The 16618-nt window shown below is 40.3% G+C and overlaps 2 protein-coding genes across 2 annotated transcripts in view; one reads left to right on the top strand and one right to left on the bottom strand.

Moving 5' to 3' along the window:
* Nucleotides 1–1684: 1684 nt before the first annotated feature.
* On the bottom strand, nt 1685–9153 carry LOC139285075 (P2Y purinoceptor 2-like). The gene is given in 7 exon segments (XM_070905519.1): nt 1685–1879; nt 1956–2295; nt 2623–2791; nt 3563–3913; nt 8927–9014; nt 9017–9061; nt 9064–9153. Coding segments are annotated over 7 exon segments (1278 nt in total).
* The window catches only part of LOC139285074 (F-BAR and double SH3 domains protein 2-like), a 58357-nt gene continuing 49863 nt past the window's right edge, over nt 8125–16618 (top strand). The window contains exons 1-2 of the mRNA XM_070905518.1: nt 8125–8201; nt 12180–12277. Coding sequence (XP_070761619.1) covers nt 8181–8201; nt 12180–12277 — 119 coding nt within the window. The 5' untranslated portion in view covers nt 8125–8180. The remainder of the gene's footprint in view (nt 8202–12179; nt 12278–16618) is intronic.

Raw genomic sequence — 16618 nt, 5'->3', positions numbered from 1 at the left:
GACTGGATATTTATTGGGTGCAGCAGTTACATGTTTTCATTTGATCTGTTTTTATTACTATTCTTACTATCATTAGGGTTATTATTACATGTTTTCAAGCTGAAGTGTTGCTGGTAGGAAGGAAGGATAAAAAAAAAAAAAAACCATTCATCTCATCAAGTTTGTAGATTGCATTTATAATATTACACTTTTCTGTATGATGTTTTTATTCTTGAAATAAAGAAGAGGTGTATTTTAAACACTGTCTTGTTTGCTGTTTTTAGTTGTGACATACAGTAAACTGTCTTTTTAGTGTTTGTTTGTCTGTGAATGTGTGAGGTATGGGTGTGTGTGACAGAATTTTTGAACTTTCGAATGTCAAATATTGAGTTTAGGCTCCGAAAGCATCCTCAGCCGCAGCCTGTCATGTTTGTTAGGCAGTACAACCCCCTAGTGGTGGTCTTGGTCTTGTGTCCATTAGTTAAAAGGACTACTGATTACGTAAATCAAGTGTAGCCAGTACCAATGAAATTACCAAGTGGCTCAGCTACACTGCAACTAAGGTTACTCTTCCCACAAATTACTGTTCATACTTCCCAAAGTCATGACGTGACGACCGACCACTCTGGTTTCAAACACCCTGCTCAGCTGCTCAGAGGCTTTATGGCTCTGGTAATCAGAGACTAACAAAGAGAGAATTGATGGAAAAACATTAGAGGATGACTTGTTCTACATCCATTGTGCAAGAATTATATTTTACTTGACACAAATTATGACATCTAGATTAAACAAATGCAGTACGGTACATGAGACAAATGATAAAAACTTATCACCACAACTGTTTTGTCAACATTTATGGATTTTTATTATAATATAATTTGAGTTCCTTCACATTTTGTGACACAAAGTGGCATACATACACACACACACACACACACACACACTACTCCAGGACATTCAAAACAAGCCTTAAAAGCCACAAGTGTGTGGCACACCGAAAGGAGGGCTGAGGAAAACCCACTTGTACCTATACAGACATACAAACATCAGGTGCAGCAGCTGTGGAGCACCATGTAGTTTAGTTCTGTCCATACATTATAGCTTTTCAAACACAACAAAAAAAAGAAGATCTCTAAAAATCCTTTAACCTTCTAAGACCTGGCATCCACATGCGTGGACATCACATTTTGGGTTATACCATAATACTTAATTCTGCTCATATGGAAATTCAAAATTGTCCCTGTATGCGGAACCACATCATGTCAACAGATGATGCTTAGTTTTTATACTTATCAGGTCCCAATAAGCCCAAATAGCAAAGAGAAATTAAGATAGAGCTTGGGTCTTAGGAGGTTAAAGGCCTTTAATGCCTTAAGACAGGAATGCATTACATGATTTTGATGTTTTATTTATCATCATACTGTAATGTGCACTTCTACTGGTTATTGATGGAAATCTGAATGCAGTGTGCTCGACTGTACTTTGTAAAACTCAGTCCTTAGATTAATTATGCTAAGACTTTTGGCAGTCAAGTTGGATTTTAAAAGCGTTTGCCTGGTTTTAATTTCACATTTATTTCTTCATAGAGAGATTTCAACCCTCGGAGGTCTGAACTGGCAGACATTTAAGATTGAATAGTGCACTCTTGAAGCAGGTATGGGGTGTTGCTTTTTGCATTTTTACCAAGATAGTTTCAGGTATTGGATCAGAGTTGTGTTGTCAGGCGTTGGCTCACACTTTTTGCTTTCGATGAAGACAATTTGCCCTTCTTGGTGAGGTTACTGCGGACGTCTTGCCCAGCCAGGAAGTAAAGGATAGGGTCCAGACAGCTGTTGGCACTGGCGAAAGGTCGGGTCACCTTGTAGGCCACACTGGAGGCCTCCAGCAAACTACAGCTGATCTGATAAACATATAAAATTGTCATACACTGAGCTTTTAAAGTCATAAACATATTTATTTAAAGTGTTTGTCCTCACATGTGCTGGATTGGCCTGCCTTAGGTATCTAAAAGAGTAGTACAGACTCCTGGTGAGGTGGAAAGGGAGGAAGCAGAGCATGAATGCTGCCAGCACAATGATGATCATCTTCACTGACTTCTGCTTGGATCGCTGGGCTGACAGGCCCCCCCTCTCGCCCTCAGCTCCCCCTTCAGACCAGCCAGGTTCCAGAAGCTTCCGCACTATGAGGCCATTGCACACCATCACCACCATGAAGGGCAGCGCAAACATGAGGACTGACACGACTGAGCTGTACACCAAGAAGTCATCAAAAAGCTCTGGGCTAGTGGTGTCATAGCAGACCCGCTTGCCAGAATCCCTGGCAAAGGAGAGGACAGATTACTATTGTTCAGGATTATTGAATTGTGCTGCTGCCTTGTTTTGCATTGAACCACAGAAAAAGAGATAGGAGTGATGAAAGAAAGGAAATAAAATGCAAATTTGTTAGCTTGCAGGTTGGTTGTTCATTTAAGCGTGTCCCATTAAGGCACCCTAAAATAAGGTACTTGGCTAAATTGGTGTGCCACTAAAATCAATAGTCCACACTTAAACACACTTTCAGTACAAAGAAGAGGGATATTAAGTAAGAGAGGAATGACGGGGAAAAAAGAAAAGAAAGAAAGACAATTATACAAATTTAAATCACCTAGTTCTTGAGAAGTAGAGAATGGGTGCCTGGCATAGTAAAACAAAAGCCCACACTGCCACAGATACCAGCCTGGCCCGACGAGCGCTGACCCAGTAGAGGGAGCGGACTGGATAGCAGATGCCAATGAACCGATGCAGACTGATACAGCACAGGAACAGAATGGAACCTGCCGGAGTGATAGATATTCAACATGCTCTTCCTACTGTATTGAGTCTTACTTAAATCCTCATTTAGACCATATTAGTTAGCATTTTTGATATCAGTTAGCATTTCTTTGTATATTCTCGTCATGATATGGTATAGCATGATATATATATTGCATAGTATCGCAGTGTATCAGAACTTATTGTGTTGTGTCATGTCATCTTCATATTACATGATCACATTACATCATATTACATATCAAACTGTATATCTGTAGTTTTTTTACATTGTATGTCTGGGAATGATAGAATCAAATGTTTTGATGACACTGTAAGTCAATTTGAACAAAAGTGTCATATTGCATCAAAATTCTTCTTATTGTATCATATCACATTGTCTTGCTTCATATCGTATTGTGGCCCAGTGTAGCGTAAGCTAGTGTAGCATATTGTATCGTAGCTTATAGCATATCGTGTCATATGTTATAGTAAGGTACGACACCTTACCAAAACATGCTGTATGGTAACGTATTGTATAGTGTGTTTTAATTACATCATAATGTCTTCTTGTATTAGATAATATTGTATTATATCATACCATACTATTACTGTCTGTATTCTATCATGTTGTATTGAATTGCAAAGTATATCATATTCAGTATATTATATTGCATAAGCTACATTACAATATATTGTATCATACCGTATCGTCTCGTGTTATACCATACAGCCATACTGTACCATATCATATATCAAACTTGCTGTATTGTAAGGATGTATCATGCCAACTGTACCATATAAGTTGGCATAAAACAGGAAGCGTATGAGCTTGCAGAGCGGTTCGCTGAAGGGCCAGTCATTCTCATCGGCGTAGTAATAGATGAGGAAGGGCAAAGTGAAGATGTAGAGTGTGTCACACATTGTCAGGTTGAACATGTAGATAGTGGAGGGCTTCCAGCACTTTGTGCGGAACACAATCACATACAACGCTGTGGCGTTCAGTGCCAGGCCAATTACAAAGACCAGGGCATAGCTGACAGGAAGGAGAATATATTTAAAATCTTCTTGAAATTTGCAGTAGAAGGCACTGACATTGGCTGGGTTGGTGCTGTTGTCAAAGGTGGCCATCTTGGTTGTGAGAACACCTGAGGAAAAGATAAATACAAAGGATTAGATTAGGAATATGCTGTATTTGAACCAGAAGTGTTTTACTTGGCCAACCATGAAGAAGTTATCACACACACAGAAATAGAGAGTGTGGAGACACAGGAAATGGGTGCAACCGCGAAAAATTGATGTCAACCTAAATTACATTTTAGGTCGCCCCAAGTCATTCATTTTTGGCGTGCCTCAGCCAGTATAAGTCATGCCATCCTCAAGCATAATCAGTTTATAGCTTGAGTCATCCCATTTTAAAGTCATTGTGCAGAAAGTAAATCATTTTAAGGCTGACTTCCTTTAATCGCCTTTTTCTTTCTGAGTGAGTGGTTGAGTAAATGAGGGAGGAATTGTGAGGGACAGAGAGAAGAGAAGAGGATACTTAAGTGATGGCACCCAAAATTAAATCATAACTGATTATCATAGGCTATCCTAAATCCTTTTTCTGCTGGAATAAATGAAAAAGAGTGTGAGTAATTGTGCTCTATAGGGTAGTACTGTATATGTGTCTGTAACAAGATGTACTGTTCCACCACCTGGCCGAACAGGTTTACATCTTGACACCTTGTCTCAGCAGATTACTGAAATACTTGTCGGTCTAACCTTATTGCCTCTCTCCTTTCTCCTCTCCCAAAAGAACAAAAACTCTAAATGTTTTAACACATCTGAGCAGCAGACAAAGATTCACACAGACCTGCGTGGCAACAACTTTCTTTCAGTGCAGCTGTGTTCTCACACAGAAAAACAGCTCTCATTCTGGAACTTTGCATGTCAAAGTTTTCCAAAACCTTACGGCTGTGAGAGGGAGAAACAGAGGAATAACTTTTTAACTCAAACCAGACCTTGTTTTGAAACCTTTCTTTCTGCTGTTCTCATTGGAATGCATGCTACATTGTTGTCTCACTTGACATCAGTCCGTTTTTCTCTTCCTCTACAAATCTGTCTGTTTATCTGGCAAACTCAAGTTCAAACCAGCCATGTAAACTCCTGTGAAGCCATGCAAATAAGACAGTAGATGCCAGACTTACTTGTTTCTCAGTTGACTGATGAGTTAACCTGCAGTGCTCTCTTTTTCTTCTCCTTCTGACATTATTTTCTCTTTAAAAAAAACAACATTTTCTCTTTATCAAAAACATTGCCTCTTGCTCGCTCTGTACTCTTTGCTCTCTCGTGTTTTTTTCTCTTCAAAACAGCTGCAGATTGAATTTAACAGATAACAGACAGCGTGGCCCCTTTTGTAGTCCCCCCCAAATTCTTGTGACCTGCTGTGTGCATGCCATCTCAAGCTGAGCACAACTTACTATTCACCTATAAAGTAAGCTGTGTTATTTCTTGTTAAATTGGATGTACAAAAATATTCACATTGTGTCCCAAGAAATATATTAAAGCCCCCTTTCCCAGAGACAAAACCCCTAAAACGTATAAAATTACTCACACAGTTTAATCACCTTTCAAAGACTGTCCTGCATTGACCATCCTGTGTAATGTATCCTCATTCTCAGGTGTGTATCTGAGTGTGTTGTGTATGGCTGAATGTGTACCTAAGGTACTTGTGTGGGTGAAAAACCTGCAGAGGTGTGTGCCTGTCTGACAAGCTGTAGCCTGTACGCAGTGTGTGAGCAGTTAAGCCTGAGGCTCAGGTTTTAACTACCTGTTGGAATGGACAGTGACTAGGACAAGGTTTTCACCACCTTAAACTGCTCAAATATGTATTTTTTCAGTTTGGTAAACTCAGAAAGACTATTTTAATTTTTTAATTTTAAAGACAGATATTTCTTAAATCCTGTTGAGACTAATAATTGTAATCATTTATGTAATCAAGTATAGGCCTATATAATTATCAACGATTACTTTGTCTTTGTAACCGAGCTTTTATTAGGGAATGGGAAGTAGAACAAATTCTTATTACAATTAGCTATTATTTTTATTTTAACACCTATTCAAAGACAAAAGTCCTTTTGAAGACACACACATATTGATACAAACACAGCTATTAGCATAAAGATTTTGTAAGCATGGAATATTGGAAATCTCCTGCCATGCTATCAAAAGTATAATTTGGGTCCCCACCAAAGTACCTTGGGCCTGACAGCCATACTGACAAACAACTGGAATTTTGAAACACCAATATACAAAGAATATCTAAGATTACCTGTGACTTCTCACCTTTCAGGCAAATATGCAATGTGTGAATGAGCAACTAAACATCTACGCTCCTTTCTGTACTTTTACTTGACTGTTTTTACTGTAAAATTTCTTACCTTAGTGTGGCCAAAGAAATATAGATGCTCCTAAACCAAATCATCAGAGGAATCATAAACCAAAAGCATCCTGGCAGGATCCTAACAAATACAATATGATCCAACAATGACTGGAAGCCATCTTCTTCTGTACCACTGGCAGAAAGTTTTGTGCGTGGGTGTTGATAGATGTGTTTGGTTTCTCTGAATGCAAGTGTGTGTGTGTGTGTGTGTGTGTGTGTGTGTGTGTGCGTGTGTGTGTATGTGTTCGAACATGTGTGCGTTAGTTTAGAGTGTTACTGGGAGGAAAGGTGAGAAAGAGTACTTAATGTCTTACCTGCTCCAGAAACTCTGTGTATTAATGATTACACGGCCCTTAACCATAACCTTGGCCATGACACGTAGGAGGCATGAAGTAAAATACTTGCCCTTCCAGCTATTTCGTCTTTTCTTATGTTTGGCCAAAATTAATTAATTTGTAAGACATTGTTACTCCGATACTTGCCAACCAAACAATAATCTGTTGTAGTTTGGCATTAGTGGCACCAGCAATATGAGCAGAAGTACTTCTGGGCAACAATAACAATGACTGCATTTCTTCCGATCAGAAACAAGTATGTCTTAACCTTGAGAGGTTTGGGAAATTTCAATTTCCACTTCACATAGGGCAGGAAAAAAGGACTCACACAGTGGGCTGGTGAGGAGAGGTTTAAAGACCCAATTATGTACGTATCTATATATCTGTCTATTTACATTTTTGTTCCTACCATGCAACATCATTTTCTCATCCCTCAACCTCTATTTCAATACCTGCCTAATTTTAAATCATGAGAAACCACCCCGAACACGCAAACACACATATGCAGGCTGCATAAATGCATGCAGGAACTTTATCAAAGCAACTGCTGCAGATGCCAACTCATTACAAGGGTTTCAGACACCCTCCATTGTAATGTATTCCTTTAATTGTTCACTCAGCACCCACTGCCAAGGAACCCAATGACCCAATTTCATCCTTTGTACTCCCTGATATTCCATAGATTTTTGAAAAGTACTATTATTAGTCTACTATTATTAGCACAAATAGCCTACTATAAATAACATTTTGAAATGCATTACTATTTGATCTATCAATGTTTATTTGTTTGATGTGTGTCTGATACCATATGCCTAATATATAATTTCAGCTGGATTCGGATGACATGCTAAAAATGATATTTTTGGGATTCTTATTATTAACAATTTAAGCGTATTTGCAATCTATCTCTTTTGAAAAAAATATATACAGTTTTTTGTCCCACTCCGTGATCGATTTTTCCTTGATCGACTGCGGTTTCTTGTTGCTATGCAGGTCTGCGGGACGCAGCCTCCTGTCAGTGTCAGACTGTTCTCCTTGAGCAGGCTCGAGCAGCCCGGAAATCCCGCGATGCTCGATGTATAAATAGTCCCATTTCGTAGTTATCATCCCTTTTGTCCCCTTATTTGGTTTGAGACACATTTGCACAAGTGTTAATCGAGGTTACTGTCGACGCCAGGCGAGAAAAGGCGGAACAAAAAGGATGTCTTTCTGCTCCCAGTGTTTTTCATCACAGACCGGGCGCTATCCCGTCCCTCGCCACGTTGGGGAGCCGTTGAGCTTAGTTGCTGAAGGGGTTCCCCGTTAATGCCCCCCCCCCCCCCCCATCCCTGCCCTCTGCTTTTTCCTCTCCGCCTGTCTGCTCTCCTGCTTCACAACACAGTACAGTACACACTAGTCCTCTAGTAGTGGCAGCAACCAACACAAGTGTGTTCAGTCTCTCCTCGTAGCTTCAGTTTCGGCTCTGTATAAACCAGCCATTTATCATCAATCATGGCCGCCGGAGTACAAATTTAACTCCCGTCTTTCCTCCCTGTCGTCTGGAGGGGAGGATTTTTGTTTGGGGAAACACAATATTAGTCCCACACTAATTTGGATTTCCTCTTGGAATTACAATACATCTCACAAGGGAAATACCATTCATGTCAATACTCCAAAATGCAGCCGCCGCCGAGGAAGGTGAGTGATTTCCAGAGTCCGTTATATTTTAGCTGGGCTGTACAGACAATGACAGACAGATAACAGTGAAGTAACATTAGATGTGGATGTTGTGTTTTACTAACCACACAAAAAGCGCCTGATGCTGCAGGCTCAAGAAAATTAAAGGGGAGAAAAGACCTTCGCTAGCCAACATAAGCAGCGTTTGCTAGCTAGGTTAGTAAGTAACCTAGTGACATTAATATGCATCTGTCCAGCCGTTATAGCGCGAGCCGTCAAACGTCAAATAACGTTAGCTAGAAAACGCTAGGTGGGCTAACATGAGACGGTTTATACAAAGCACCAGACTATGTTAGTAAGACAATATGATATTGTGGTTGCCGTTTTAATACGTACTGTAGTAGAAATAACTTTAAATGAAAAACAAATGTAACGCTACAATAGCATTTGCACTTATGGCAGTGACGCTACAGTAATGAATTCAGTGCACAATTGAACGTCAACGGTGTTATTTTGGTAATTTAACAGTCGCCCAGACAGCATAACAAAAGCTGTCGTTTCTCCAAGTTGTGATGCTTCTTGTCTCAAGAGAAGACCTTCAGTCCATCCAGGGTCACATTATTTCATCAAAGGCTGAGCTGACAAAAGCTAAACACACACACACACACACACACACACACACACACACACACACACCTATACACACACGGAGGAGACATGCTGGCAGAGCCATGTCTGATACTGACGTATTGATTCTGTATAGGCTGAGAAAAGACCACAGTCCTCTATAGCTTGGTGCCCAGTGTGTGTGAGAGTGTCTGTACGTGAGGGTGTGTTGAAGTTGCCTGCCCATTGCTTTCTATGTGTGTGTCTGTGTGTGTTTTGTCCTGAAATAGATGCATGAGAGCCAATTACCCTGCTGTGAACCTCTGCACAGTTTTCTCTTAATTACCACATATTCCCCCAGTGCCATTTATGCTCTGGGTTTCTACACACAGACCAGCCTTGAACATGTCATATCATGTCTGTAAAACACACAAACACACACACACTTGCACAAGTCCTTTCATCATGGAGGCTCTATGGTTGTCTTGTTCCACTGTGTGTGATCAAGTGCACCATTACGGTCATATGAATTTTGCAAGATCCCATTTCTCAGCTGTTAGCGTCTCTCCCGTTCAATTTGCTGTGAAAATACTTCCAAGAATAAAACAGAATTTGCAAAATACTGACGTGTTAACCCCTGCCAATGTGGCTGGCACACTCAGTACACTCAGCCCACAGCACCACAGCCAGAGTGTATCAGTATTTGGCTGTTGGATACTAATAATTTCTCTCCCTGTGCGGCACATACAGCCCCTTAAGTGTTTTGTCTGTGTCTCGGCACATCTGCTTACAGACTGAGCTTGTTTGACTCTCATATATTAGTTTTATGTGGCTTAAATTAAAGATGGCTGCTAATGAGGCTGAATAAAGGCAATACATTGCGACACAAAATTGTTTTGAAATGATATAATACTATCTATTTATTTATCTATTTCTCTGGAGACTTATCAGAGAAGCATTGTTTCAACTTTAGTAAGTCACATTTTGTGAAGCTGTTGTATTTCTATTTCTATACTTATCTAATGGATCAACTGACATTATCAAAGTCTTACCATACCAAATGTCCTTATTTCTCAATTTTCAATAAATATCTTTATACTGACAATAGTTACACAACCAGTGGCATCTAACCGGAAGTTTAACCAGCGAATCAGCCAACAGCCTGTTGTAATTAAACAGGACAAACATAATCAGAAACCATCATGAGAAAGGAAATGCCTGCACTGTAAATCTGATCATTTATGTTGACATAGATTTTAGGTCATATTGCCGAACTCCAATTGCTGTTTGGTTACCTTCTCATACATACAGGTGGGGACGTATACATCAGAATCACTCAAATTCGATGTTGATGTTTGGCTTACACAACAGGATCCACTTTCTCAGCAGTATACACCTACCTGCTGCACCAGCTACCATTACACCAGCTGAGCTCTTTTCCTTTACCATAACATAACCTTTAACATACTGCATAACTCTTTCACATCGTCTCATAATTAACATCTCTTATATATCTTGTCTTTTTCACCTTCACCTTCTTCCTCTCACTGACCGTCTCTCTTTCCCAGTCGCGCCATCTTTTTTTCCTCTCCCTTCTTTCTTCCTCTCACTTACTCACCCTTCATATTCTTCTCCGCTCTTCCTCTTATTTTGTCACCCCCCCATCTCTCTCTGTCACCCTTTGCCCTTCCCCTTCGCGCCCTCTCTCCCTGTGGTATCCGATGAGTGATAGAAGGTGAAATCAAGTGAAGCCATTTTTGCCCTGATAATGTAATGAACCACTCCCTCCTTATCTTCAGAGACACAGCACATGAAAGAAAGGAGCTCTGCAGTGTGTGTGTGTGTGCGCCCCAGTGTAGTGTGTGTTGTTGATTGTTTTGTCTAGAACAGTCATGAATTTGCCCACTGTTACTCTGGTGAATAGCTGATGGAATTCACCCGACAATACACAATGACCATCACAGTGACTCTGTATGTGTTGGCAGGAGTGTGTGTGTGTATGCTTGTTTGTGTGCATGGTAAGGGTGAGCTCTCTAGCTTTGTTAGCTTTTTGCACAAGACTGTGTCAATGAGTGCAGGTAATAGGCCCTGGTCTGACCACCTAAATTAATTTGTGCATGAGGCGGTACAATTAGTGTCTTTTCCCAGTGCACATGGAGTCTGTCTGTCCCTAAATGCTGCTGTGGGCTGTTGAGAGTGTCTTCAGTCACCTCTAACTGCAAAAGGCCTCCTCCAGTCTCTCCAAAAGTCTGACAAAACCCGGACACTGATTGTTACATTGATGGATTACTGATGGGAGTGTGTGTATGTGTGTGTTCCTCTCAGGTGACTCTAGAGCTGAGCACACTTAAGGTAGATGACAGGCGATTGGCAGATAGATTGATTGATGAGGGTTAAATTAGTTGTGTGTGTGTGTGGCCACAGTGACTCAGGAGCCGGATTCTGTGACGCTAATATACTAAAAAACACAAAAATACACATAATTCAGAGCAGAGGCTACCTTTTACACAGTGTACATCTCAGAGCTAAAAAATCCTACTCTGACTTTCTCTGTCTTTACCATCTCCTTTCTGACAGATATGGATTGAATGAAAGAATTCACAACAGAACAATGTTTTTCACCTTATCTGTGCTCCTGATGAAAAGAGTGAATGTGCTTAATATTATGCTCAGTACACTCAGTGAACTTTGGGGGATGAAAGTAAAGTTTGGCGATACTGACTAAAACCAGTCATCATATTTTTTAATCAGAACCCCAATATTGGTAATATTGTCAATAGAGCTGAAACAATTAGTCAGTTGATTGATGAGTGGATCAAATATGAGGATTTTCTGCTTTTGTGTTTTGCACATCAATTTTTTCATGACTTTTGGACTGTTTGTTGGATGAAACAAGACATTCGAAGATGTCACCTTGGGCTCTCAAAACTTGTTAGAGTCCAAGGTCACTATTTTTGACATTTCCTTGACTGATGATTAATTGAAAATAGTAATCGACAAATTAATTAATAGAGAAAATAATTGTTAGTTACAGTCCAGATGGATAATGTTACTGTATTTGTAACACTGGTGTGACGTTTGGTGATTTCATGCAGCATTTACTCTAACTAGGGGTGGGACATATGGCCACTGACAAAACAATTGTTATAAATTATTAATGTGTATATGACTCTCAGGCAGGTAGAGGCATTCATAGTTCATTGAATTCTTTTATGACCAGGAAAAGATAATATTTTGGCTCGACTAACCAAAGTCTCAGATGATATTGGTCATATCTCATTATTGATATTTTCGGTATGGAAGGGATAAATGATTTGTTGTAGAAGTGGTGCACAGCAGACTGATGACTAAATGACAAATCCTTTACTTCACATGTCTTTTTGTTTCCTCCAGGTCAAAGTGACACAGGAGCTGAAAAACACGCACACAGAGCAGATGACAAGACTGCACTTTAAACACCAGACCGAATGTGACCTGCTGGAAGACATGAGGTATGGACACGTCTGCAACACATGCGAGTACCAACACAATCCTGTTCTCATCCACTGCAAAGGAACTGAGGAATACACCCACTCAACCGCCAGATGATTTTAAATCTAGTCATCATCGCTGACTGTGATGTGCACGGCATGCACACATGGACACAGCTTTGCACAAAAAGAGAGAGAGAGAGAGAGAGAGAGAGGAGGAAACAACTAATGAGTGAGGGAGGAGTGGCATGGGAAAAGAAAAAGAGGAGGAGGAGTATTATTATATTCCAGTTTTTTGAGAAGGACAAAGGGTCGGGAAAATGACGAAGGAATTTCCTGCAGCCCTCTTCCTGCTCTCCGACTCTTTCTTTCTTCCTCTCTTTCTTCTTTTCCAAATTTCAGTCTGTATCTCTCACTGTCATCTTTTCCTTCTCGCTCAGTCCCATGTTGTTTCTGTCTCTTTTGCTCTGACAATCTTTTTTGTCTGTCTCCTTATCTCTCTTTTTCATTTTGGCTCAGCTCTGTGTACTCATGACGTGTGTGAGCCTGGCAGTTTTCCCTTTTGGATTTGGCAATGGGAGGAAATCCTGGTTCCTTCACACACTCTCATTTTCTGTGTTGACTAAGCATTGATTATTTATGACAGCAAACTGTCTAATACTCTCTGCTTTTCTGCCTCATCCCTGTCTTTCTCTCTCTTTCTCATTTTCACACTTTCACTACCTCTTCTCTCTGAAACTTCCCTCTCGTTCCTCTCTCTTTCTCCCCCTTTCACTCTTGGGGGCAGTTCCAGCTGTTTGAGAACAGATTGCCTTGTTGCTGCTGGGTTTTGGAGAGTGAACAAGGCCCTGGTCTCACTTGTGGGAGAGAGGGAGAGGCAGTTTAGCATATGCAACCACAATGTGTTAGTTCTTTCAGTCAGTGAGGGATGGCGCTACATGCCACTGGGTAAAGATCTTCAAATTGGCTTTGTCATCCTCATGGCTGAAAGACGCTTCCTGCAGTGTTTTCTCAGTACGTTCCTCTAGCCTTTAATGTTTTGTAATTATTTCTGATGACACATTCTCATGGTGCAGTGATTAGGGAGACAGCCTTTTGATTGGAAACCTGGACTCAAGCCTCTGCAGCAACAAGTATCTGCTTTTTGTCTATGTGTCCTTGAGCAAGACACTGACGCCCCACTAGTTTTTCTGACGGTGATGTGGCACTCATCTGACTTTATTGTCGAGATATTTTTGTAAGATTGTCATTAAAGATCAGACGGGCTAGTGTTATCTGAAATTCAAATCAGAAGCAAGATGGCCGTTCAATACATGCTGACTTTGACCTCCGTTACTGTTGTCACAACCAGCTGTTTTTTCAGCAGCGCAGTACCAGAGGTGCTAGAAGGCAGCAGCTGGCTAAACTGTCAACTGTCTTCCCCATTACCACTGAAATGACTGATCTGTTCAATGGACAAAAATAGTTTACATGTAGCCCACATGAGAAGGATACAGGAAGAAAATGGGCATTGGGGCAATTGTGACAGTTTTTCCTATTTTCAGAAATTCTGTAGAATAAACAATTAATGATTTAATTGTAAAAATAATCAACACATTTATAATATTGGAAATAATCGTTAGTCGTAGCCAAGCAGTCAAGCAGTGATCAAGCAGTAGCTCTTTTAACAAATGTGTCCATAACTGGCCGGACTGTAATGTTAATAATGCAGCAGGGTTTTCCACAGGAAGAAGCAGTTATTGACCTGTCCCCAGCCAGGGTCAGAATGCAGAGTTGATAACTGCAAAGCTGCCTGCTAACAGTGTGTGAATGGACTACTGGGACATTTACAGTAATGCTAATTAATGGAAAGAAAATGCACTTTTGATGGATCTAGACTGAAACTGCGCCTCTGAAATTGTTTATGCAAACTGTGTAGATCACTTGGCTAGACTTTTGCAAAGGTGCTAATGTCATGTCAACTAAATAACTGGACCCTACAGGACAAGGAAAGTCTGGACCCTACAGGACAAGGAAAGTGTGGCCATATAATGAAACACATACACGGTTGACAGACACACATTTTCCTGCGTAAAGCCTACAGTAGATTTTAACTCTTAAATCCCCAAATCTGCTCTGAGGTTATTTACCCTAATTAATCCACAGGCTGGCTTTAATCAACACATACACTCAAACACACATGCACATACACAAGTTGCTAGCTATCGTGCATTCAGCCTATGTGTTTGTACCAATTGTAAAAGATAAAAGGGAAGAATGAAGATAAAAGAAAGAAAGACAGACCAAAATAAAGAAAGAAAGAAACAGAAAGGGCTGTGTATTTAATCCGCTGGGACAGCATTTTAGCTGGACTAGTCTTAGGAGAGAGGATAAGAGAAAGGGAGAGAGAGAGAGAGGAGAAAACGATGACGAGTTGGTGGACTAAGGGATTCAACTTGGTGTCCTCAATCCAGCTAAATCCCCCATACCCTTATGTCTGCCTCAACAGCCACACACACATGCACACACATCACCCAGTGCAAACCAAAAATGGCAAGGCAAGCCATACATACTTGTATTCACACATACACATTCGGAATAAGAACATACTGAGCTATAGCACATTTTCAATATAGCAGTCGTGTTATATTGGTTTTATCTGTAGATTTGGATCAGTGAATGAAACTACAAACAGCATCATCAATTGTGGAGATGACAGTAGTGAGAAAACAATGAAAGTGTCAGTTTTTGTAGCTGTTGCCTCGACTAGACTGGACTAGAACAGGGGCCCTGATGTAGTTTAGGACCCCCCCCCCACACACACGTCTGTGTGTTGTGTGTATTACATTTGCATATTGGTATAAATGAAATTTGTGTTTCAGTCAAATTTATTGACCAAATCGTAGGAATTATCTGCAGATATCATTAAAACCTAATGGGTCTCCATGCTGAGTAGCTAGATTAGTCTCCTCAGTTTGAACCCAAATTGCTATCAGAGTCCTCATTAATGCTTTTCACTACAGCCTCCATAATTTAGGAAGAGGAGGGGAGGAACAGAGAATCAAGGACTCATTGGGGAAAAAAGACCCACATGAATGCAATGCTGATTCAACACCCTCCCAATATATTTAGGTGGCCAAATGACAGCACAGACTGCCTCTGCTGTTACTCAAAACCACAGGTAATACTAGGCCCAGGGGGGTGAAGCTGACAGGGTTGTTTCTGTCTCAAAATGAGGCAAAGATGATTCTTCAACCAGGACCTACTGAACCTTTGTTTATTTATTTTAAGAGGAAAATATATTTAAACACGTGCCACTTCCTAAGCAGATAGTTGAGGCACCATTTGCCTATTATGCCATTAGGACTTACATAACTGTATGATTAAGACCGTGATTTGCCATTAAAACATGTTTCTGTTTAAATAATAAAGAGGGTCAGATAATAGATGTTAACCAACCATAAACTAAACCACCTCATCTGTGTCCCACAAAGCAATTGTTTTACAGTATCTGGTACACTGAAATGCCAGAATAATGCTGTATAAACATCCTTACAATAACATAATGGAACAGTCCTGCAATAAATCCTACTTTTATGAAGTTGATGTTATTCAGTGTTTATTGAGACTGTGTCAGACAGTTGATTCAACTGTGTCAGACTGTGTCGCCATTTTGGAGGCTGTAGTTTGTGGTGTTGTATTGGAACTGCATTATACTGAAAGTAATTTCTAATATTTTGTCCTCTGGGAAAAATAACCAGACAAACAATTATGTTCTTAGCAACCGAAAATAATCTGTTCCAGCAGTGGCACATTTAATACAGTGCTCTTTAAAGGGTTTTTATCATTACCAACATGGTCAGGTTTTTCAAAAAGGTAGCAGAGAATGTGAGCAATGAGTCGTCTATGTAATTAACGTGATATTTGGTTGTATTTGGTTGTTTTACACTATTTTAATTTCTGTTTTTCGATTGTTACCTGTGTGCCACAGCAGCATTTTCAGCATTCGTATAATAGAAAACACTACGCTCAATTAACTTTAGTCCCTGTCAGAGCAATGGCAACAGATACACTTTCCTCTGATTAATTAACAGAGGCACTACGCTGTCAGTCAGTGCAGAAGCCTTTTTCTGTGACAGACTCAAGTGTTCAAATTATCCTGTACTGTGTTTCACTGACGACTGAAATTGCATTTTTGTTTGAGGAATGTCTTCATGTGTCCACAGAGATCTCTTGACGCCTCAAGTCTCAGAAACGACAGCTGATCAGAACAATAGTTTGCTATGGCCACACTGCTTCAGTCTAACTGACAGACTGTTTTTGGTATATCACGGTCAACTCTATCCGCTCCTGTTTCCATTTTCTGATTTTGCCTCAATAATA

This window comes from Enoplosus armatus, chromosome 5, assembly GCF_043641665.1.
Source record: "Enoplosus armatus isolate fEnoArm2 chromosome 5, fEnoArm2.hap1, whole genome shotgun sequence".
Taxonomy (NCBI): Eukaryota; Metazoa; Chordata; class Actinopteri; order Centrarchiformes; family Enoplosidae; genus Enoplosus; species Enoplosus armatus.
The sequence above is the reverse complement of the archived record's forward strand: the minus strand, read 5'-3'. Positions and strand labels throughout refer to the sequence as shown.